General features: G+C 36.8%; 3 protein-coding genes across 3 annotated transcripts; all 3 read left to right on the top strand.

Annotated features, from left to right (window-relative positions):
* Nucleotides 1-1065: 1065 nt before the first annotated feature.
* On the top strand, nt 1066-11729 carry LOC122987284 (carcinoembryonic antigen-related cell adhesion molecule 2-like). The gene is made up of 12 exons (XM_044359076.1): nt 1066-1111; nt 2145-2477; nt 5639-5917; nt 6479-6745; nt 7751-7882; nt 7986-8013; nt 8906-9231; nt 9398-9652; nt 10081-10186; nt 10354-10385; nt 10516-10600; nt 10809-11729. Exons 1-11 carry the CDS (start codon nt 1066-1068, stop codon nt 10575-10577), a joined length of 1866 nt encoding a protein of 621 aa, XP_044215011.1. The 3' UTR covers nt 10578-10600; nt 10809-11729.
* A 2199-nt stretch (nt 11730-13928) lies between these two features.
* Nucleotides 13929-15352, top strand: LOC122987283 (carcinoembryonic antigen-related cell adhesion molecule 20-like). Its single transcript, XM_044359075.1, has 4 exons — nt 13929-13971; nt 14118-14387; nt 14621-14896; nt 15050-15352. The coding sequence occupies exons 1-4, from the start codon at nt 13929-13931 to the stop codon at nt 15301-15303; spliced, it is 843 nt and encodes a 280-aa protein (XP_044215010.1). The 3' UTR covers nt 15304-15352.
* A 4919-nt stretch (nt 15353-20271) lies between these two features.
* Nucleotides 20272-23306, top strand: LOC122987282 (carcinoembryonic antigen-related cell adhesion molecule 6-like). The gene is made up of 5 exons (XM_044359074.1): nt 20272-20545; nt 21403-21681; nt 21830-22099; nt 22421-22486; nt 23029-23306. The coding sequence occupies exons 1-5, from the start codon at nt 20272-20274 to the stop codon at nt 23304-23306; spliced, it is 1167 nt and encodes a 388-aa protein (XP_044215009.1).
* The last annotated feature ends 444 nt before the right edge of the window (nt 23307-23750 follow it).

Here is a 23750-nt window from a genome sequence, read left to right as displayed (position 1 = left end):
CATTTGTAGGACCCCTTGGGTTTTGGACCTAACCATGTTTGTTGAGTGTTTGGTTGTAGATAACTGTGTACCAGTTTATCTTTTAGAGTAGGGCATCTCCTGAAACTGATTAATCGTGGTTCAGGGAAGATCTGACTAAGTGTACTATCACTTTCTACAATACCCCAATTTCTATTTATTATCTGTTTAATGTTTTCTGCCTCTGTGCTGTATGTTTGTTTGGGAGCATTTCTTTGTAGTAAAGTTTGTCTGTCCAGATGTTTGGCTCTAGTGCGTCCTTTCTGTGGGATAGTGTTTCTATATCGACGTTCCTGAAAGCATGACACCATTTCCTTTGATTTAGCCTCAAACTCCTCTTCATGGTCACAAATTCTCCGAACTCGTTGGAACTGGCCATAAGACACATTCTCTTTGAGCCACTTAGGATGAAAGCTCTTAGCATATAATATGGTGTTTCTGTCTGTGAGTTTCCTAAATATAGATGTATGTAAAGTCCCTTGATTATCTTCAAATAGATAGATAGATAGTAAGATCTAAAAAATGCATGCTCTCCTTGCTGTAATCTAGGGACAACTTAATGTTTGGGTTAATACCATTCAAAAAAACATGGAAGGCTTGTAGTTCTGCCTCTGATCTGGATCACAACAAACAAACATCATCAATACACCGTCCCCATAAAGTAGGACATACAGTCCCACAAAAGACAGAGCAAAATGGCAGCCATTGGAAGACCACCCTGAATAAACCACTGACTGTTTAGTCATGTCAAAGCATTTTGCTGCTGTTTTTTTTTTCAAAATAAAAACAGAATTCTTTATCCAACAAATACCTGACGCTGTATTGCTTTACAGTTCATAGTCTATTTTATCAATGATTGAACAGCACAATGTTGTAGGTCAACTTTTAAAGCTCCAATAACACATTACTTCCTTATTAGCCTTCATATACTGAGATCCACATTCTTATACTGAAACCAGTCGAGGGAAAGTTAAGGAGTTTGACACAAATCTTTTCTCTCTTACAAATCTCTCTTTTTTTGTCTTACTTGATGATACTTCAGATGAAATGGAAAAAGCTGTGACACATTTCATCCTCCTGGGAGTCATCTCAGGTGAGCTCTTATCACTGGACACAGCACATTTAAAATGTTTTTCCATCTGTTTTTGAAAACCTAATACAACCAAAGGCAATTTTACACATATTGTCTCATTTTTTAGAATATTATCCTTGAATTTATTATTGAACTTATTGATGATGAAATGCTCCCAGTGTTGATGTTGATATTAAGGTTTTACAGTGTCTGATTACATCTACAGTATTTTACAGACAGGCTTGCTTTTAGAGCACTGTTTAGTTAAGGTGATTACAAAGGGACAGTACAACCTGTCACCAGCTTCAGCTACAACTGTGAGTCACCTAAACTTTATTAATTGGCTTATTTCTGTTTTCAGAAAATAGACATTCATACCAAATGCTTATAAGAAGTTTACTGACTTGAAAAGTGTCATCAGCCTTGTACAACCGACACTTAAAAACAAACATGTTTTAAGAGATGTAAAAATACTTTGAATTACTTTGAATAACAGTTTGTGTCTGACATGGTTTTCCCAAAAGGAAAAGTTCAGTTAACTTGTTAAACTATATAAATATGAGCATGGATATATGAATACACAAATATTGTTTAAACATTTTAAAAGTTTAACTGCTTGACACAAGACGTCTTGTAACTTCTTGTAGACTTCACTGTAAAGTCCATCATCGGTGTATGTACACTGGGCGCTTTGAGTCTCCACTTCAAACTTCTGTAAATTGCATACTGGACCACGATTAGCTCCAAACTAGTTATGGTGTCACAAATCATGTTTGTAATCATGTTTGGTGATCACAGAGAAACTTTCCACTTTCAGCAGATAAATGTGAAAACAGGTTTCTGGAGTCAAAGTCTGCACATATATACAATCAATCTGCACAATGAAGGTCAAACATCCAACTGAAGGAACAATAAGAAAAACATATGATTTGACTTTATGGGGGACTTTATTATATAAAGACTGTTATGTTTATTATAATAAAGTAAATTGTCCCAGTGGCTCATTTTGTGCACTGATTTCAGTCGTTTTCAAGCATGTAACTGTCTCCTCCAGGTTTAACCAAAGGAGTTGATTTGTTGCCAGATGGACCTCTGAATGCAGCTGTTGGAGGGACAGTGATATTCAACACAACACTGACTCCACCAGAAAAACCATTTCTGGTAGTGGCCTGGAGTGTTATTATTAACAATACTGAAAGACCTATCATAACCTCCACCTCTTCAAACATCACTGATCCAGAGTATGAAGGCAGGATCACCCTCTACAGATCTACTGGATCTCTGGAGCTCAGGAATCTGACTCTAAATGACAATGGAATGTACAGAGTTAGCATTATATCAGATGGAGGAAACCAGATAAAAGGATCCACCAAACTGAAGATATTTGGTGAGTAGATGTTTCACGTGAGCAGTAGTTTTAAATGTTGAATGGAGAATATAAATCACAAAAGAATTAAACTTCAAGAGCAATAATGTAATATAATTGACAAGAAATGATTACATTACATGATTCATGTTATCTGTGAAAATCTGGGGGACAGTTTTCCACAGCTAGTGAAATTAGGAGAATAGCAGCTTCATGCCTGAGATATGAATAACCTAGTGACAGGTGCACATCAGTGGAGGCTGGTCCATAGAGGCAGAGGGGGTTGATCCTCCTCTATTTTTGAGAGGCAAAAGGGAGATCAAAATATAAAAAAGAATATTTGGTTGCAATAAACCATTACCACATCTCAGTATTTATAAAGTATTTTTTCTCTCTTCTTTGGAAAAAAGCCATTGCTGAAATTCTGGTTAAAATGCTTCGACAGCGACACCTGCAGGACAGGAGGAGAGAGAGCAGTGTGTGAAGTGGTGGTGGTGGGGGGGGGAACGGGTGCCTGCTGACCTCCGCAGGGCGGGATTTCTTACATTGGACTCAATGTATTTCATTTTCTTTCATGCTAATCTGTGATTGGCCATGACACGTAAAATGACGCTCCAAGGGAGGACATCCTCCCTTACCAATCAACAACCAGAATGCAATATTGACATCGAGTTGGTTGGAGCTCTGTGTCTCTTTGGTTGCTAATTTCATCTCTGTTGGTTAAATGTCTCTGTGTGTTTTTTTTGTGGTTTTTTTTATCTCCTTAACAAGAATACAACAGAGATCATATAATATGTTGTGGGTAACGTTAGTTTGCTTGTTGAAGTTACAGTGAGCTGTCTGGACTCACTCATTCGTTCGTTTTTAATTGAGAGGTTGTTCAGTCACCTGCTGATGTTGTATGATTAGTGTGCAGCAGGTCTGGCTGCTTGCTTCTGACAGTTTCTTTACTTCGTTTTAAGCTGAGCCGTATATTGAGTAATAAACTTAAAGTAGCTAGAATAACAAGTGTTAACTAGTGGTGTAACTGATTGTAGTTGATCCGTGATCCGTATGGATCGCCCCCACGGTTCAGCAGGCATATGAACTGCGGATTAATTGCAAAATTTAATGTCTCATTTAAGACAAAGTGAACAAACTGCTGTAAGTACAAGTCATGGACAGACAGCGTGTCGCTAACAGGGATTTTGAAGATCAACGATCAAACCAGCATCTAACGGGTCCGATGTGACATTTGAGTTACGTTTACCTGCTGTTTAATGTGCTGCAGCTGAGCAGCTAATTAGCATCTAGCTGCTAACTGACGTTAGCGGTGAATGTTTGTTATCATCAAGTTTTGATGATGTGGACAGAGGCTGTTTCATTCACTGTTTAAAAGAGGAAGGTTTCATGCCTAATATTGCAATAACTGAGCATTGAATATTAAATATATTTTATTTTATTTTATTTAAACATTGGACATCTTAAATGTTGTTTTCATTTAAGACTGTGGGCAAAAGTTCCTTGCTGTTTCTGGCTGTCAGTGTGTTATAGAATAAATGGAAAACAAAGTTTTATTTGTCTCCCCCTTTTTTTTTTGCTGATCCTAATAATGATCTGATCCGTGACTCAAATCCGTGACACGATTCGAACCATGAGTTTTGTGTTCATGTTAACACCCCTAGTGTTAACATATCAGCTTTGTGGACTATATTTTGTATATCGTACATATAGATAGGGTGTGTAAGTCATGTATTTGATACATGCATTAATACTCTCTGATGTGAACCTACACTTTTAGATCTGTGAATGTTTTTAGTGTTCAATCTTTCTAGTATTCAGCACTGATCTGAACCTGTATCACATTATAAGCTTTGTGCTATATATGTCTGTATACTAAGAAAATACATAGGAAACACGTGTAAATCATGTGATATGTTGTCTGTTTTTGATGAGAACATAAATTTGTTGTCACAATAGAACAGTACTATAAATTTGAATTTCACTTTTCACTAAAATGACACATTTGAACCACTCCGTGGCTAAAATGAGCACTTCTTTGTTTAGAGACATTATGTATATGCTAAATGTCTTTAAAGAAGCAGCCTTTTCACCACTCAGGGGTTTTTGTTTTTAAAAGCAAATTGTTTTATTGGCATATAAAATTGCCCCCCACCCCTCCGATTTCATCAGGTGGGACAATGATATAGTTTGATGCAGTTTGTTGTAAGATTCCATGTTGGTTTTCCTCCTGTCCTCCCCAATTTTTTGAGTCACCAGCCGCCACTGGTGCACATATGCAGTATTGCTAGTTTTTCTGACATGCCTGATACGCAAGACGGCAGTTTATTTTATACATTCATGTAGTTGAATCCAATCTAATACAATTGTCATTCATTAAATCCTTACATTATGTGCTAATGAAATGTAACTTTTGTTGAGATTGTGTCAGAGTCAAGTTGATTCAACCCTACAGTAATTTGGTAGTTTTAAGACATGTTGTGGTGCTGAATTATATTGAATGTTTACTAATGATCCATCACCATAATGTTCAGCCTAAGAAACTACCACAGAGTTGAATCAGTGCCTTAGAGACACAATGTCAACAGAAACTTAAACTGACTTTCCCTTTGACATGTATACTGTAGCATTTTGTGTTTCACCCACAGTGCCAGTCTCCAATGCAACAGCAAATGCCAGCATTTTTTCCACAGTTTAGTGTAAAGGTTACTTGAAGTGTTTTCACATCTGTATTGAGTATGGTTTGTGTATGTCTCGTGAATAACAATTGTTAAAATGTAAATGTTAAACAAGTAGTAGGAGAAGAAGGGAAACACAATCTTTAAGTAGATACAGTTGTTTCTATAATGGCACTGACACCAGTCAAAGATTAAACTTTTCTCCACATTTTGGTGTAGAAGTTACGTGAAGTGTTTTCTCATCTGCGTTGTGCATGGTTTGTGTATGTCTAGTGAATAACAATTCTGAAACTATAACTGAATGTTATGCTGAGCTAAATGATTCACTACTGTTTTAGTAGCCCCAGAAGCTAATACAAAGCATGAAAATCTAGTCATGAATACTCATCATTGTATCATTAACCTGAGATTTTTTCACTGCTTCTACATTGCTGCACTCTGCTGAGCCATGCTCCCTTTGTTAGGTAGTGGCAAATATAAAACAACTGTGTTTTTCACCCACAGTGCCACTCTCCAATATAAAGGTAGAAGTCAGCAGCACAGACTTGGTGGAGTTCAACAGCTCTGTCATTCTTTTGTGCTTTTGTTCTGGATCCTCCCTCTCTTTCGTCTGGCTGAACGGCAGCTCTGAGGTTACAACCAATGAGAGAGTTCAGCTCACTGATGGAAACTCCACTCTCACTATATTCAGTGTGACCCACTATGACCAGGGACCATACAGCTGCAAAGTGTCCAATGCTGTCAGTGAAGGCACCAGTGATCCAGTAAATCTTTCCATCAGCTGTGAGTTACTAACTTACTGACTCACTATTTATCTAACAGTATCTGCATGCAAATCTTAGCTTGATTTATATTAGTGCCAAATCTTGGCAAGGTTTTGAACAATGCATTATGCAGGATAAACTGACAACTGTAGACACTGAATGACTGTACGATTTAATAAAATCCAGTAGAGCAGGCCTTCAGCCCTTTGTGAAACTTAACATGTTCACAATGTTTATTTTCAATAGTGTTTTTAATATTCTGGTGTTTCTAATATTTCAAATAACTTATTACAAGCAGCTTTCAACCTAATGATATCTGGTGCAACACAACCACAAATACAGCACCGTGTATACAAAAACATTATACAATTAGTGTCATTTAAACATTTTTTATCGCAGGGATGGTCTGTTACATTACATTGTGCGGGTGTTTCTTATTTTTTCTGGTGACTAGGTGTATAGTGATGCAGTTGTGCATATTAATGAATTATGAGGCCTCAAACTGTGTCAAGCTGTTTGACTCAGTTATTTCTGATGATACTATGATTATAAATTGGCTGTTTCTGCTCCCCACATTCAGTTGGCCCAGAAAACATTAATTTGATGCTGTCTCCAACACAAGAATACTATGTGGAAGGGTCAAACATCAGCCTGTCCTGCTCAGCTGCCTCCAGACCCCCTGCTCAGTGTCAGTGGTTTCTGAATGGAGTCAAGCTGTCTGATACTGGACCAGAGCTCACACTGATTAACATTCAGGAGAGTCAGAGTGGGAACTACAGCTGTCGAGCCTTTAACAACAAAACTTTGAGATATCAAACATCTCAGCCTTCAGCTATATCTGTACTGGGTAAGTTTGAGTAAAACATCTGTGTTTATTTATTTGCTGAGTCTGTAACACCTGCTATTAACATTGTGTCAAAGTATCAATAATACATATTTTATTTCTTTGTGATAATAGGACACAGCGGTTCAAGTCAAGCCCAAGTCTGTCTCAACTGTTACATTCTTTATAAACACATAACAAGTTAAAATGCAAGTTTTTTTTATTCCTTTAATGCGGATCATTACAATGACATACAGTGAATGGTTGTGCTAAATATTTGTGGTTTAAAAGAGGAGAAACACTAATAACATCTGTACATAAAGTACATTCCTGCACTAGACACTCGTCATTCAAATAGTGATATTGCAAACTTTGCTCTTACAGAGATAACGAGGAGGTCTCAGAATAAAAAATGTTTGAGGTGGTACCAAATGCCTGTTTGTCTGATGTGGTCAAAAGTAGAACAAGCTGATGTTAGTTTTGGTACACAAATTTAGGACAATCATGAAGATAAATCACAATCACTAAATAAATGTACGTGTTACAACTGCAAAATCTAGTCGGATCTGGAATTTTGTTGATGATAAGGAAATGGATGTTCAAACTAACATTTTCATGGAGAATGTAGGTATGGTCAATTATGCAAAATAAACTGTATGGTCCAGCAACAATAAGCATTGCACTACTGCAAGTACTGAGGACAGTGTTGTTTATTAGGCCATGGGAGCAGTTTCTACCAGATGATTAAAATAAAACACGCAGAGTTTTGAACAGCTGAACTAGTCCTCTCTGGTGCTTTTACCTTTCAATTTTTAGGCAATCAAGTCTCAAATATCCACGTCTGACTGAAGAAAAGTCCAAGTCAAGTCTCAATTCAACAGCTCTGATACTGGACTGGAAAGTATTTATTACTTGCACTAGATGTGTATTGTCTGATCGTGTGGTTGTTGTGTTTAAATGTTAAACAAATATTAGGAGATGAAGGGAAACACAATCTTTAAGATAAACCACTGTGTTTTTCATCCACAGCGCTAGTCTCCAATGTAAAAGTCAACATAACAGACTTGGTGGAGTTCAACAGCTCTGTCAGTCTGTTCTGCTCTTCCTCTGGATCCTCCCTCTCTTTCCTCTGGCTAAACAGCAGCTCTGAGGTTATAGCCAGTGAGAGAGTTCAGCTCATAGATGGTGGCTAAACTCTTAACATAGTCAATGCGACCCACTATGACCAGGGACCATTCAGGTTTCATGTGTTTGATAATTTCAGTAATGACACCAGTGACACCAGTGACCCTGTAAGCTTCTCCATCAGCTGTGAGTTCCAACCTGCTATATAGATGCAAACAAAATTGAACTTCAAAGCAGATAATATTATGATGCAGTTTTGAACCTTTACACTGACACATTTTCAGTATTTGTTCATAAGAACACTATGTGAAAGGATCAAATGTCTTCAGACTCCCTGCTCAGTTTATGTGGCTTCTGAATAGAGAAATGCTGTCTGATACCAGACCAGTGCTTATAATCTCATTAACATTCAGAAAAGTCAGATTTGTAACTACAACTGACAGGCCTTTAAAAACAGAACTCTGAGGTATGAAACATCTCAGCACTCAGTTGTCTCTGTACTGTGTAAGTTGAATTAAACAGGTTGTGTGGATACAGTAGAGATATAGGTGATATACTGTATGTCCACTGGCATAATTTGTAGGTGGGCAAAGTAAATTCATCATTATTTCTGTATCCTTTGCAGTAAAATAATCAAGAAAAAACATATCTTACACACTTTTGAATTTAACATTTGAATGCTTGACTTTACAGGCTAACCTCTTTCACTTCCTGTTTCTTGTAATGCCATAATGTGAAGTTGAAAATATGAAAATGTCACTCCAATTGAAAATGTACATGTTTTAACATAATTTAAGGATTTCATGCTCCATTGAGACTCTTATACCACAATATTTGGCTGAATGGAAACAAATAACACGAAAAAGGTTACAAGTGTTGCAACTATTGACCGCTTGAGTCAATGTTGGAGGATCTTTTGATTTTGATATAACTGTTTTCGTCTCCATTATTCAGTGTAGTGAAGTCAATTCTATGTCAAAAACAAGGACATTTTCCAGTGTCCTTGTTTTTATATAAGACATTGGGATGTTCAAGACTGTAAATGTTAAATGAACTCAGTCAACCTTTATGTTACTTTTGTTTTCACACAAAACCCTTCATGTTTTGCCCAACAGAGAGAATTTCTGGTGTTAATATCACATCAACAGACCAAACGATTGAGGGGAACTCTGTCAACCTAACCTGCAATGGTGCTGGCTCTGACTTTACCAGTGAGTGGATGAAGGACGGCTCCTCACTGACTCTGGCTGACAACATGACACTTTACGACGAGAACAGAGTGTTGTCTTTTCTCTCTCTGAAGAAAACAGACAGTGGAGAATATTTGTGTAAAATCAGCAACGCTGTCAGCTTTGATGAAGCTAAATACAGCATGGTTGTTAACTGTAAGTAACACATAGTGCAGTATATATAGCCCTGTAACACATGATTTTCAAGTCAGTTATTGAGCATTTTTTCTATTCTTTATTAGTTTTTTCCCCCAATCAATGTACTGTGTAAAAAACACATTATTTGTGCTGGTGTAAGAACTTTCCAAGTATTTCTTTTCAGATGGACCAGAGGATGTTCAAATCACAGGACAAAGTTGGATAAACGTTGGAGAGACCTTAAACTTAGCCTGCTCTGCTGCGTCCACACCATCTGCCAGTTACACCTGGTCACTGAACGGGATAGAGATATCAAACAATTCTGCTGTGTTCACCAAAGACATGACTGAACTTTCTGACAGTGGCATCTACACCTGTCAAGCACTGAATAATAAAACTGGGAGAACGTCATCTGCAGAACATCAATTGTCTGTAACAGGTACGTAGATTTTGTTAATTGCAGATTTTAACTCTTTGACAATGTGACTAACTTACAGTATTATACCTCTAATAATGTGAAGAGCAGCAGGCTTCCTAAAGATACTACTTACAGTTTTTATTACTATCACCTAAATAAAAATAAAGCAATAACTGGGAGAACATCATCTGGGGAGCATAAATTAGCTGTAGAAGGTAAAGTTCAACTGTTTGTCAATGTTTATTCTTGATCTTGAAATTTTGATTGTATTTTCAAACTGAACTTCAGATGTGTGGTGATTGTAGACGCAGACAGCAATTTTTCATCTTTCATCGAGCTTCAGCTATTGCTGATACTCTTTGGCACCCCATCAAACATATATTTTGCAATATAAATTGCAAGGTGAAGTGATAATACTATTTCTTTTGTATTATTTCACACATTCCCAGAGAAAGCTGGTGGTCTTTCAGCTGGTCCCATTGCTGGAATAGTTATTGCATCTTTCCTGGTTGTTGGAGGAGCTTTGGGTGGAGGCTTATATATTTATAAAAAAAAGTAAGTGAAAATGAGCCATCATAATAACATGTTTTTCTCTTAATATTTTCTCCAAATTCAAAATACAGTCTTATCATGACACTTAGATTGGGTTGCCGTGGTTACTGTTCAGAAATATAATTTAAAACCAATGATTCAACCTAACAATGCTTTATTTCAATATTTAGAATCAACAACACTGCTCGGCCACAAAACACAGGTTGGTATTCATCTGATAACTTAATCTTTTCTGAGCTTAGGCTATACAATACTGTAGCAACATAGACAAAATAAAGAATAAAGTAGAAATGAACATATGGATAATCACATGTAACTCTATTTTTCCATAGAGCAAGACTTACATGTGTATGAGAACACTTCAGTGATATATGAGAACACAATAACTCCATGATCTTCTTTCCCTTTGAAGAAACAGTAAGTTTTGATCTCATTATTCTGATTTAGTGAAAAGAGAAATTTTGACTGGGAGAGCACTGTGTTTTTTTATACTGTAGGAATATTTTCTTTTGGTTTAGACCTGAAAACTACAGTAGGCCAACTATTAATATTATTGACCATTGATTATACAAAGTCAATCAAAACAGCAACTCTTTGCCCTAATCAGTTGTTTTTTGTCTTGCAGATGCTTGTAAAATCATCACCAGCATCAAGAAGATGCCATTAAATGCCATTAAATTTGTACAGACATTCATGTTCCACAAAGGATGAATCCTATTTATTTTGATGACACCTTGACTTTTCCTCCAGCACCACTATGAGTTTCCCATTTGTAGTTTTGAATGAAATGTCTCAATTATTGCCATGAAATTGCCACACAGGAATGTTCCCCTCAGGATGAATTTGTTGATCCCGTAATTTTTCTAATTTGTCAAATACTTTGATTTGTGGCAAAATACCTGCAAGATATTGTGATAACAGTCTCAGCAGCCTTAGCTGTACCTTGTGTTTAGTGATAATTAGTAAAATTTGTGTGTCAAAACACTTAGTTTAGCTTGTGAAAATGGCAAACATTATATCTGCTCCCAACATGTCAGCATTGTCATTGTAAGCATGTAAGCATGCTGATGTAAGCATTTAGCTCGAAGCAGCACTGTGAGTACAGTCTTCAGAGCTGCTAGCTGTAGACTGTTAAGGCCTATTCACATTACAGTGGAAAAATGAGATGACTGTGATTAGCAGGTGGACTGACTGTTGTGAAAATCCTACAAGCTAAAACGTTTATGTTGCTGGCAATAGATCGCTACATAGATTCAAACTTTTTTTAAAAAAACAAGTGAACAGTTCTGGAAATTCAGAAAGACAAGTAATTAATTTTTCATCTATCTTTCATTTTAATCAGTGGTGAACAGCAATTAGCCCACAGAGTCACCATAGATCTGGACAAAATTCAACAAATTGAACTTTCAATGCACCCCCGCTTAGCACACCTGAGGAATCCATCAAATGAACATACACAATATTGGAGAAGGCATTCACAAAACATGTGATAATGTGAATACACCTCTAGTGTGTTTAATTCATACTATTTCTTTGCTACTTCTAAGTTATATTATTAGCTACATATTATATATTTTTTTTCTTTTATTATGATTATTATTATTTATGTGTTATTATCAAACAACCAGTAGTATAAATGTCTTTAAAGCTACATTCATTTACTTTTTGGCCACTTGGGGAAGAAGAATTGCACAACAGGATAGCATACAGCTGCCCTGATAGGCCTATATTATGGCTATATAAATTTTCATGGCTACTGTGTCCACAAACAGTAGCATTTCTGCTGAGTTTCTGGCTACTTAACACATAAAAGTCCAATATTCACTCTCCTTTTAGCCCTGTTTGATCTGCACCGACTCTTGAGAAAATATCTAGCTCTTAAACCTGCAATAACTCTGTACAGACTTTGAACAACAACTCACATTAACTCTCCTGCTAAAGTCTCCTAAACGTAAACATGTCTTGTCCTTCACCTTAGTTTGTTGAACGAGCCACCAAACATACAATCACTGGAGAAAAGTGCACTGCTAACGTCAGTTTGCAGGGTAGACTGTCTGCCCATGACTTGCAGCTACAACAGAAGTTTTCTTACTCCCTACAATGTAATACAGGCACTCAAATACATTTTTCTTCCTTTTAATAGTAGAAAACTATTAGCAATACATTTAAAAACATCTTGGCATTATTTATAACTGCAAACAGGGATGGATATGGGATTTCAGCTGGAGCTTAAGGACTCTAATTTGCTATCCAGTGAGTTAAATCGATTTTTAAATTCATGATGCAGAAGACAGGACTTATCATCTGATTTCTCAACTTTGTCTTGTAAGGCTTTGATGTTGATACAAGTTTAATAAAGCTGTACTTATGTCCTCTAAACACATATTTTAATTCATACGTTTGACTTTTATTCATTTATGTGCAACAAAAAATAAATACAAACAATAAAGAAATTCAGTATTTTTTTTTTTGTCTAAATAAAGTAAGTCTTAAGTATTTAGCCTTTATAAGCAGTGTATAAACATTTAATGAATGGTTTATAACACACTAAAATATCAGTGTATTTGTCATATAACTGAGGGCACCCATAAGTGGAGGCTGGTATATAAACAGGTAATTAATGACAATATTCTAAAACACAGTTATGATAATATAAAATGTCTTCCTAGGTTAAGTTAGAATTGTTGACATTAATCAACATTTAAAAATGTCTTTATATCTCCTTTTAACTGCATTTATAATATGTTATAAGCCAATTATAAAATGTTTATATATTGTTAAATGTTATATAAATGTCTTATAATGGCTTTCCATGACTTAGTGCCTCCAGAAGGCAACAACTGAAAAGTAATGATCAAACTTTAACAGTTATCCTTGTAAATGTGGTCATAGAGCAGCTGTGATGTTTAAATAATGAGATAAATCCACTGACTCTGCAGAACACTTTCATGTCAAAAGCTGCAGTATGTTGCCCTCCTGTGGTGTAACTATGGTTGTGCTGGTTGGTCTGTTGGATGAAGAGACATAAAGCAAAATCTTATTGGTTTTTGAGCAGGATGTCATCCTGTTAGTTTTAACTCTCCTTGGGGTTATTAATTACAGGAAAGAAAGAAAAAAGTCGATATAATTTGACAATAGGTTGCTTGATTTAACTTACCAGTCTTGTTGTTGCTGAGTTAAAGCAGAGGTGAGTAGATGTGTTGGTAACATTTAACAATAAAGGTATAAATATATGCATTACTCAGCATGAAAGTACTTTTGAGTTAATGTGTGACATCTAGGTTTCTTCTGTTTACTGAACTTTGTATGAAGTTAATTGTTAAATCAAAACTATTCATGGCATTATGTTTGAAAGAGTCCTCGCTTTACTTTAAGTGCCTAAAACATTTGCTCAGTATACAGTACATGAAAACTGATTCATCTTTGGGATCAAAGGGGTGCCAGTTATGTATAGTCAACATACTACCAATAATTGGATCAAGAAACCCATAATAATAATAATTAGCAGAATTTCTGGCATCCAGAACATACAGTTGTGTTTTATTAGTAGTTATGTAAGTTTGGAGAGCCACAATAGTGAAGGGTTAATGGAGCTAATAATTAAGCATGTCAAGCCTGTGTGCGTCTTGATGACATGTTTCATTTATTGCATATAATCACTTGGACACTGTCTCCATTGTTGCACAAACACCGAAGACAGACGGTCAGATCGCTTTAGAAGAGGACCAAACAGAGTGAATTCATCATGAATTTTCTCAGGTTAACCATACTTGTGTTCCTCTCCACAGGTAAGGAAATATATTACAAATGATGATCAAAGTTATCCTTAATAGAAATACAGGTTCTAAAATGTCTGTTAAATATGTTCATATTTCAGCAGGTCTTTGCCATGGAGCCGGTGTAATCACTGTTGACTTACTTCGTGGGTTAACAGGAGACAGTGTGACCTTCACAACATCTTTAAAACCAGCAGCTGAACCGTTTCTGGCACTGACTTGGAGCTTTAATGCTACCACCAATGTGATAACCTCAACCAGTGTAGATGTAGTGGGACAAGGCTACAAGAACAGGATCACGCTGGATAAATCTACGGGATCTCTGGTGCTCAGAAACCTGACTGAGAGAGACAGTGGAGAATATGAATTAATCATCATCCCACAGAGTGCAGAGCAGATTCTAGGAACTACTAAGCTGATGGTGCAAAGTGAGTAAGATTCATGAGTCTGGAACCACTTTTAATGTTCAGAACTGACAATAATGTTTGATCAATCCATTTGGAATGAGAAAATCTGAAATCAGCTATTATTTGTAAAATGTCTGTTTAAGAATGCAAAAAATCAAATCATGAATCAGGCATTTCTTTATCGAATACACTAATACATTGCTCAGGAATGGTGTCAACAACTTGTTTTTTTTTTTCCATTTTTTTGCACACAGCCAAAGTGTCGAGACCCACTATAGTCTGGCCCACAGGAAACTTAATAGAAGGTAAATCCTCTGTCAACTTAACCTGCGATGCTGACGGCTTTGTGGCTACCAGAGTGTGGATGAAAGACGGTATACCACTAGTTTCTGGGGACAGATTCAGCTTTTACGATGGCAACAGGGTGTTGTCTATCAGCCCCGTGAACAGAACAGACACTGGAGAGTTTCTCTGTAATGTCAGCAACGATTTCAGTTTTGATACAGCCAAATGCAGACTGAAAGTCTTCTGTAAGTACTCCATATTTGTATTGTCTTTCACATTCATATTTCTTGATTATGAGCTCATCATTATACAAGCCCTTACCATAAGGCTTTTTTTTTACTTTAGTGTCATCATTAATATTTTCTTCTTCTTCTTCTTCTTCTTCTTCTTCCTCTCAGATGGACCTGACAGACCTAAAATCACTCAGATACCAGCCACTGCACAACTTGAAGACAGTGTCACTCTTATCTGCTCTGCTGACTCCCTACCGAAGGCAAAATTCTCGTGGAAGTTCAGAAACATGATGATGAACGGTCCTCTGCACTACATCCATGAGATGGAAATGAGGCACCTGGGGCGGTACACCTGCACTGCACGTAATGATATCACTGGTCTGAAGGCCTCTGCAGTCCACGTACTGCGTGGTAATTGAGCTTTCTTTCTCTCTTTCATATCTCTCTAATTTGCTGATACTAATGACTGCAAATGGAAACAACAGAGTAATGTTTTTTTCTTCTGATTCTGACTTCACTACTCCCATCAATGGCTCCGTGTCCATGATGGATTGTGCTGTCATGACTTCGGTGTGACTCATGTTGGTCTAAAGGCTGCATTTTGTCTGTGGAAATAAACATTATATAACAAACGTGCTCGTTGTGATCTTGAGTTGTGTTATTTTAGATCCTCTCTCTGTGTTTAGCATTGCTCCTGAGTCTCTTCAAATTTTATTTTCACATCAAATAAGTTGTAAATAAAAACTGATAAAGGAAAAAAACAATTTACTTTTGTCCTTTTGCAGTATTTTACCATGTTTTTCAGTAACATATAGCTCTGACATTCATCATAGATGTTAAATTGTGTTTAATGACTAACAGCTGTAGCAGTTTTTCTTTTTCTTTTCTGTATTAAAACAACTGAAGTTTGGTTAATTGCTCTAATAATGTCTCTAATTGAAGAGAACAGAGAACAATTTGTATCCACAGCAACCATGGGTGACAGATTCAGCTTATATATAATATATAATAAATCAATCTTGACACTATCTGACCTTTCAGGTGCTGTATAACAGGCCTGACATACTTAGTTCTTGTACCATTCAGCTTTCATAAGTATGATAAAGTGTTTCATGTTCTTTCACACTGACAGAAGCCTGATAATATCTTATCAGATTGTCACCATAATAAACTTTTATTAAAACTGAACACCACCATGTACCTTCAATTTCTGTTTTTATGTTCCACTCCACAGCAGAAAAAAAAAATTGCAGTCATGTCAAGGTCAGTGTTGATGAAGAAAATGATCAGTATGTCAATTCTCAGATATTTCTGAACTAATCATTAAGCTGCCTAATGATTCATTAATGTGGTATAGTATCTCCAAGTCTGTTATGTATTAACCCATCATTATCTGATACAGGCCTTGAACTACTTATTAATCATTCATCAATTATCCAGTTATTACAAGTGTCCTAGGCCGGTTCCTTAGTCTGAAATCATTGCCCTGCATTAAAGCAATGCAAGGGGCTGCATTGGTGAGGGGCATGTTGTTTGAGTTACCAGTGAGACAATGAAATTTGAGACAATTAATCATTATTTAGTAACTACTCACAGTTTTGTGTGCTGTATTGTATAGTGTTGCTACTGAATTGACAGTTTGAACAGTACTTAAGTATGTTTTTCAGATGAGAACAGTTCTCAAATTTGTACTCAAATTTACATTCATAATATAAACCCTTTTTCTATGCAACATAAACAAACCAGTCGATTAAAGAGAACTCAGTGAACCTAACCTGTGAAGCTACTGACTCTGTATCTCTTCCTGTCTTTACAATAAAGTGGAGAATGCCTCACCTCTTGTCCCTGCTGACAACATGATGCTTTATGACAAGAACAAAGTGTTGTCTTATCAAACTCTGAAGAATAATAAGGATCTAGTAACTTATTTTACTTGTTTAAACAAGATAATAACTGACCAGTTGCACATCCTCAAGGAGACAAACGCGTAATTCACTGTGAAACTTCCATATTTAGAGGGATCAGTATTATATCAAATTCACTCTCTGTCACTGATAAAAGAAACTACTTACACACAAAAAATATCCACATAAACAGCACACCATGTACAGCATGTGGTTTTATTACTTTATCACCACTGAGTGCACTGTGTTATAAATTCTTCAGTGTACTGTCCAGGCTGCAACATTCTGGGGAAGCAAAAGTTTGACCTCATGAGAAAATGTCATAGCGCAGGAATTACCTGCCAGCAGATTTCATACTGTTAGAATACAGACATAGTGGCATCTTTTTAAATCCATTGTTATTCAAGATTTTCTGAAAATCGTTTTAGCATTGTTTCAGTCACGTACTTCTAGAGTTGTAATTTTAGCATCACATGAAACTATAATTAAACGAAGGAAGAAGAGCAAGGAAAACAAATCAAAATCTACATAGGTTTTATAGATAAGGAATATATTGTAAATTTGAGGGCAAAAAAGGTTTATCTGGCATTTGCATCCAATAAAAGTCATTTGCAGTGTTTTGTTTTGTTTTGTTTTTTTACAGCTTAACAATATGAATGATCTCACATAGCTCAAAGATCAGAGACTGTAAAAATAGCAATGAAGTTAAAAGCTAGAAATTAAAGTACAACCAAGAAATAACATTAAATACAATTATTGTGCATTGAATAAAAGATATATAGTTAAATAATGAATCAAAATGCTGGGTATGTACATGTATACAGTTTAATGGCACAAACATTAAAGTTTTTGCAAAGACTGACTGAAACAAATGAGAGAAGTAATGTAGTCATATACACAGATGCATATTATTGTATTTCTGTCTATTTTTCCCTTTTTTGCTACGCTGAGCAAATTTTATGAGCTGCTGTTGTGTGATTTGCAGTGGTGGGAGAAGTACTCAGATCCTTTACTTAAAGGTTCTGTATGTAGGAATCAGAAATTCCTTCTCATTAGCGACACCTTTGGCTATTAAGTGAGCTGCAGTCAACATCTGCTCACGGCATGAGACTATCGCAGGTGATGTCTTTTTCCTTGCTTACACTTGTCATAATTACATAAAAGATCCCCCACCCCCTTAATTGTATGTGCGCACACTCGCTCACACACAACACACACAGAAGCTCCTGCTGCGCTGCGGCTACTAGCTGGTGATCGCCAATCTGCACTCCCCGTCTTGCACAAATATGCATTAATCAACCACCCAAACCTGACCCAACCCACAAACTGCTAAACACCGGTAGGCTCAGTGAGCTGTGGCCGGGCAGCAACGTGCTGTGGCTGGGGAGCAACACATTTCACTTTTGTTGTGAAATGTGTACTTATTACTACATTTAGACTGCCATCAGGAAGCTATGTTCTGCTATCGCTCTGGAGCTTGTTTTCTGCTTCTTTTGTTGACGAAATATGTTGCTTTAGCTGTGTGTGCTCAGGAGTGGGCGACTTGTCATTGCAGCTGTGTTTGGTTGTGAAATGTGTAGTGGTTGATTGAGGCAACTGACTGTCTCATTAGCTGTTATGCTGTGTCATTATGCTGGTTGTTCGTTAAAGTTAGCAGGAGAGAGGTAAGGCACTCAGGAGTGCGCAAAAACATCGCTTCTGTTGGATTTACGCAGAAAATCCCAGCCCGGGTCCTTCACATAGAAATCAATCCACAGGCTGTTAAAGACAACCGAGAAAGTTGGGGAAGGTCTCATTTTTTACGTTACATTACCACACGTTCACTCATTGGCGATAAAAAATGATTAATACATGTAAATTGCTTCACAATTCTACATATACAACCTTTAAGTGGAAGTACTCTAGACATACTCCATGACAATATAGCAATGTAAAAATACTCAATTACACGCAAAAGTCCTGCATGTAAAATCCTACTTAAGTAAAATTACAAAAGTATCAGCAGCAAAATGCACTTAAATTATTAAAGTTAAAGTACTCATTTGGTCCCTCTGACTGATATATTATTATATATACATCATTAGATTATTAATACTGAAGCATCAGTGTTAAAGCAGAATGTTACTGTTGTAGCTGCTGGAGGTGAAGCTAGTTTAAACTACTTTACATACAGTTAGCTAGTTTAGTCCAGTGGTTCCCAACCCAGGGGTCAGGGCCCTCCAAAGGGTCACCAGATAAATCTGAGGGGTCGTGAGATGATTAATGGGAGAGAAAAGAAGAAAAAACTAAGTTCTGATACACAAATCTGTTTTCAGCTGTTGGATGTTTTCTCTAATATTTGCTTTTTGGTGAAATATTGGATCATTTGAACATTTATTGAAATGAAATCATGTGAGGAGTTTAGAGGGAAAAATCACTATTTGGTGGAGCTGTGAACAACTCATAGACATCTGAAATGTGACCCTGACTACACACTGCTTTTTGTAAGACGTCATGAGCCAAAAAAGTTGGAAACCACTGGTTTAATCTTTAACAATGTGTTGTATTTATAAGCTTGTTGTATTAACCATTGTGTCAAATCTTCATCTGAAAAGTAACTAAAGCTGTGAAATAAATGTTGTGGAGTAGAAAGTACAATATTTCCCTCTGACATGTAGTGGAGTAAAAGTATAAAGTAGCATCAAATGGAAACATTCAAGTAAAGTACAAGTACCTAAAAATTGTACTTAAGTACAGTACTTGAGTAAATGTACTTAGTTACTTTCCACCACCAGTGATTTGTTCTCTGTTCCAGATATCAGGAGGATTTTGTTGTTGATTGATAAGACTTGATTGATCTGATGAGACTTATCTATAACAATAAATCAAATACAAATAACACCCATTCAACACCATCTCACTTTATTTGACTTTAGAGCCATGGCTCTTGCTCATTGGTTTTCACTGCTGTCATGGATGGCAGTGTCCAGAGTGAGGCACCAAAAAGAAGTAAAGGTTGAAACAGGTGAAGGCTCCTCCTCCTTAAACATGTTATTTACAGCACCTCCTCTCAGAAAACACTGTCCGTATGCCTGGAGCCTGCAGGAGACATGGAAGCATCTGTGACACTTTTGATCATCCTGGGAGCCATTTCAGGTCAGCTTTTTCCATTTCAGCAGTTAAGAGGGAGTTTTTCTTTTGCTCGTGAGAAATAAACACATCTCTACTGTCACAGTCATGATTACATAGGTTTTCTAGGTCTTTATTTGAACAATAATGATAATTACAGCCTAATATGTGAGGAGGATCAAAGCTTATGACTTGTTATGTGTCCCCTTTCTACTGTAGCTTTTAAGGCCAAAACACCAAATTTTAAGCACTTTGAATTTTCTTCTTGGTCACAGTTTCATCTACTGTATAACAAACTTGTAAATGTCTCCTCCAGGTTTAAGCCATGGAGCTGGTGTGCTACCAGACAGTCTTATCGCAACTGTTGGAGAGACAATGACGTTCACCACAACAGTGACTCCACCAGGAACACCATTCCTGGCTGTCACCTGGAGTTTTGTTGATATACATGGTGCCAAAATTAATATAGTAACCTCAACTCAAGTTAACATAACTGGAGTGGCATATACAGACAGGGTCACTCTCTTCAGATCTACTGGATCTCTGGAGCTCAGGAACCTGACTCTTAATGACACTGGAGAATACACAGTCACTGTTATACCAAGTGGCGGAGCACAACTGAGAGGAAACTGCAGACTGGTGATACATGGTACGTTGATGCATCCCTGTTTCACTACTGAATGTTGAACATACTGAAGTTTTTAAGTTTTTAAGTTTTACTTCAAAACAAATTTTTAAAAACTGATGATTTCCTCTTACACACAATAACCAGTGGAATTTTGAAATTACAAAACATATCTGAAGTCCATGCTTGATAAGATGCTAGACACAAAAAGAATTTAACATTTCAAATCTTGTGAAAGAGTAGTTTTACAATCCAAATTCTTAATCTTTCCCAAGATGTGCAGCATTTCTGATTCTCCTGAATTTCAGAATTAAATGGTAATAATACATATCTTCCTTTCATGCAACTGATTTGGGGTGGTTTAAAATGTAAATATGTTGCAACAAAAATAACATCTACTATACTAAAATTAATAAGACCACAGTAACTTGAAGTACAGCAATTTTATGATATTTGTTAAATCATTGGAGTAGCTAAATTTTCCCATACCTACTCCTACAATTATGATTTTAAATTTAATTTTGAGTTTATACTCACAGTTCTCTTTCACCCTCCTGTAGCCTTTTGCTTATGTAATATTGTTATCAGTTCAATAAAACCTGACATTGATTGACACACAGGGAGCAAATATTTACCAAGTAAGAATTGTCCATCATGGACATTTAAGGCTACAATGTTATTTTTCCATCATGAAAATACACAAAATAATATTTAATGTACGTGTATGTATTTCTTCACCCGCAGCACCAGTCTCCAGTATGGTGGTAACTCCCAGCAGCACAGACTAAATGATGTCAATACTTTATCCTTAACAAAAATATATGATTTTTATCATCTAATGCATCATACAAAATAATCATTTTCTTGTTTATCACCCACAGCACCCGTCTCCAATGTGAATGTGACTTCAAACACCACAGACTTGATGGAGTTCAGCAGCTCTGTCAGTCTGTCCTGCTCCTCCTCTGGATCCTCCCTCACTTTCCTCTGGCTGAACAGCAGCTCTGAGGTTGTAGCCAGCGAGAGAGTTCAGCTCATTGGTGGAGGCCGCACTCTCACTATAGTCAATGTGACCCGCTATGACCGAGGACCATACAGGTGTCATGTGTTTAATCCAGTTAGTAATGGTACCAGTGATCCAGTAAACCTCTCCATCATCTGTGAGTTACAAACCAGCATCATGTTCATTTATTATCCAGACAGTACAAATCAGTTATGAGTCTTGATACTAAGTCAAGCTGCATGCTGACATTATTTATCAGTGATATTCTCTTTGTTGGTATTTCTTCACTCCTGCATCATCATCAGTTGGACCAGACAATATTAATCTGACGAAATCTCCATCACAAGAATACTATGATGAAGGTTCAGACATCACCCTCATGTGCTCAGCTGCCTCCAGTCCTTCTGCCCTGTTTCAATGGTTTCTGGATGGACACATGCTATCTGATACTGGACCAGTGTTTAGACTGATGAACATTCATATGAGTCAGAGTGGGAACTACAGCTGTCAGGCCTTTAACAACAAAACTCTGAACCATCAAACATCTCAGCCTGCAGCCATCTCTGTACTGAAATGTAAGTTTGACTGCATTAGTTATTTTTGCTATGGGTAGAAGTGTGTATTAGGTTTCTATGTTAATAAAAGGTGAAAAGAGAGAAATTAATGTCCTCAATTTCTCTTTGAAGTTTAGAGAGCGTGGATATTTTTGATATGACTTTTTTTTTAAATAGACAGAATTTATTATACTAGTTTTTGAACCAATGGATCAAAGATAAGTGTAGTGACTGTTGTGTTGTTTGACACAGAGTCTGTAGGAAAAAATGAGAAAAGTAAGATCAAAAAGCATTTTTATCTTTGACAATTCCTAATAATTATTTTGTCTTTTTAACCTTCAGCACCCATCTCCAATGTGGTGATAACTCCCAACACCACAGACTTGGTGGAGTTCAGCAGCTCTGTCAGTCTGTCCTGCTCTTCCTCTGGCTCTTTCCCCTCTTTTCTCTGGCTGAACGGCAGCTCTGAGGTTACAGCCAGTGAGAAAGTTCAGCTCACTGATGAAGGCGCCACTCTCACTATAATTAATGTGACCCGCTATGACCAGGGACCATTCAGATGTTATGTGTTCAATAATGTCAGTAATTGCACCAGCAATCCAGTGAAACTCTCTGTGAGCTGTGAGTTACAGTGCTAACCTACACTCAATGGTAGATAGGCCTTTAACTTTGCAGCTTGATTTAAAATTATAACAATCATTATGTTAGGAGTGGTTTTGTCTACATTACTTTTATTGTGCCCCTTGCTGTTTGATTGTTGCGGTGTTTTTGCTGATACTGGGTAAATGATAGTTGTACTTAAAATAATGATGCAGTTCATGCATTTGAAGGACATACTAATCAGTAATGATCCCTTCACACAGAGCCAAGCTGAATCCAATATGTAGCTGTTCTCAATCTACTACTATTCTTTTTTGGGTGACCATATCGTTTTATGTTTTTTGCCACAGATGGCCCGGAAAATATTAATTTGAAGCTGTCGCCATTACAAGAATTCTATGAGAAAGGGTCAAACATCAGGCTGTCCTGCTCAGCTGCCTCCAGACCTTCTGCCCAGTTTCATTGGTTTCTAAATGGAGGCCTGCTGTCTCATACTGGACTAGAACTCACACTGATGAACATTCAGGAGAGTCAGAGCGGGAACTACAGCTGTCAGGCCTTTAACAACAGGACTATGAAATATCAAACAACCCAACCTTCAGTTGTCTCCATACTGTGTAAGTTCTAATAAGTTTATGTATTTAAATGGTAAACTTAAATTTTAAATAAGATACATCAGTTTAGTTTTTTCAATATCCAGTAAAAACAGACGCACTTGACTTACCTTATCCTTTAGGATATTTGTCAGTAAAAGCAAAACAAAAAATTACTATTTAAAATTTGAATGTTTGGCACACTTGAACAGTCTTTTCCTCAGCCTTGTAAGTACTGTTTCTAGATGATAGTCAATACTAAAAATGTACAATTTTCGCCATCAAATTCATGATACAAAATAATGATTGTTGTGTTTATCATCAACAGCACCCGTCTCCAATGTGGTGGTAATTTCAAACACCACAAGCTTGTTGGAGTTCAACAGCTCTGTCAGTCTGTCCTGCTCTTCCTCTGGATCATCTCTCTCTGTCCTCTGGCTGAACGGCAGCTCTGAGGTTACGACCAGTGAGAGAGTTCA

The sequence above is a fragment of the Thunnus albacares genome, chromosome 8 (assembly GCF_914725855.1).
Source record: "Thunnus albacares chromosome 8, fThuAlb1.1, whole genome shotgun sequence".
Taxonomy (NCBI): domain Eukaryota; kingdom Metazoa; phylum Chordata; class Actinopteri; order Scombriformes; family Scombridae; genus Thunnus; species Thunnus albacares.
Note: the sequence above shows the minus strand (reverse complement) of the source record. Positions and strands in the feature narration are given on the sequence as shown.

Excerpts from the sequence above, each read along its gene's own strand:
- LOC122987283 (XM_044359075.1), top strand. The coding sequence starts at position 13,929 with ATGAATTTTCTCAGGTTAACCATACTTGTGTTCCTCTCCACAG. Across the intron at positions 13,972-14,117 it reads ACTTGTGTTCCTCTCCACAG|GAGACAGTGTGACCTTCACA; the intron begins GTAAGGAAATAT and ends GTGGGTTAACAG. Across the intron at positions 14,897-15,049 it reads ATGCAGACTGAAAGTCTTCT|ATGGACCTGACAGACCTAAA; the intron begins GTAAGTACTCCA and ends TCTTCCTCTCAG.
- LOC122987284 (XM_044359076.1), top strand. The coding sequence starts at position 1,066 with ATGGAAAAAGCTGTGACACATTTCATCCTCCTGGGAGTCATCTCAG. Across the intron at positions 8,014-8,905 it reads CCAGTGACACCAGTGACCCT|TCAACCTTTATGTTACTTTT; the intron begins GTAAGCTTCTCC and ends AAATGAACTCAG. Across the intron at positions 9,653-10,080 it reads ACATCAATTGTCTGTAACAG|AGAAAGCTGGTGGTCTTTCA; the intron begins GTACGTAGATTT and ends ACACATTCCCAG.
- LOC122987282 (XM_044359074.1), top strand. The coding sequence starts at position 20,272 with ATGACGTTCACCACAACAGTGACTCCACCAGGAACACCATTCCTGGCT. Across the intron at positions 20,546-21,402 it reads CTGCAGACTGGTGATACATG|CACCCGTCTCCAATGTGAAT; the intron begins GTACGTTGATGC and ends TATCACCCACAG. Across the intron at positions 21,682-21,829 it reads AGTAAACCTCTCCATCATCT|TTGGACCAGACAATATTAAT; the intron begins GTGAGTTACAAA and ends CATCATCATCAG.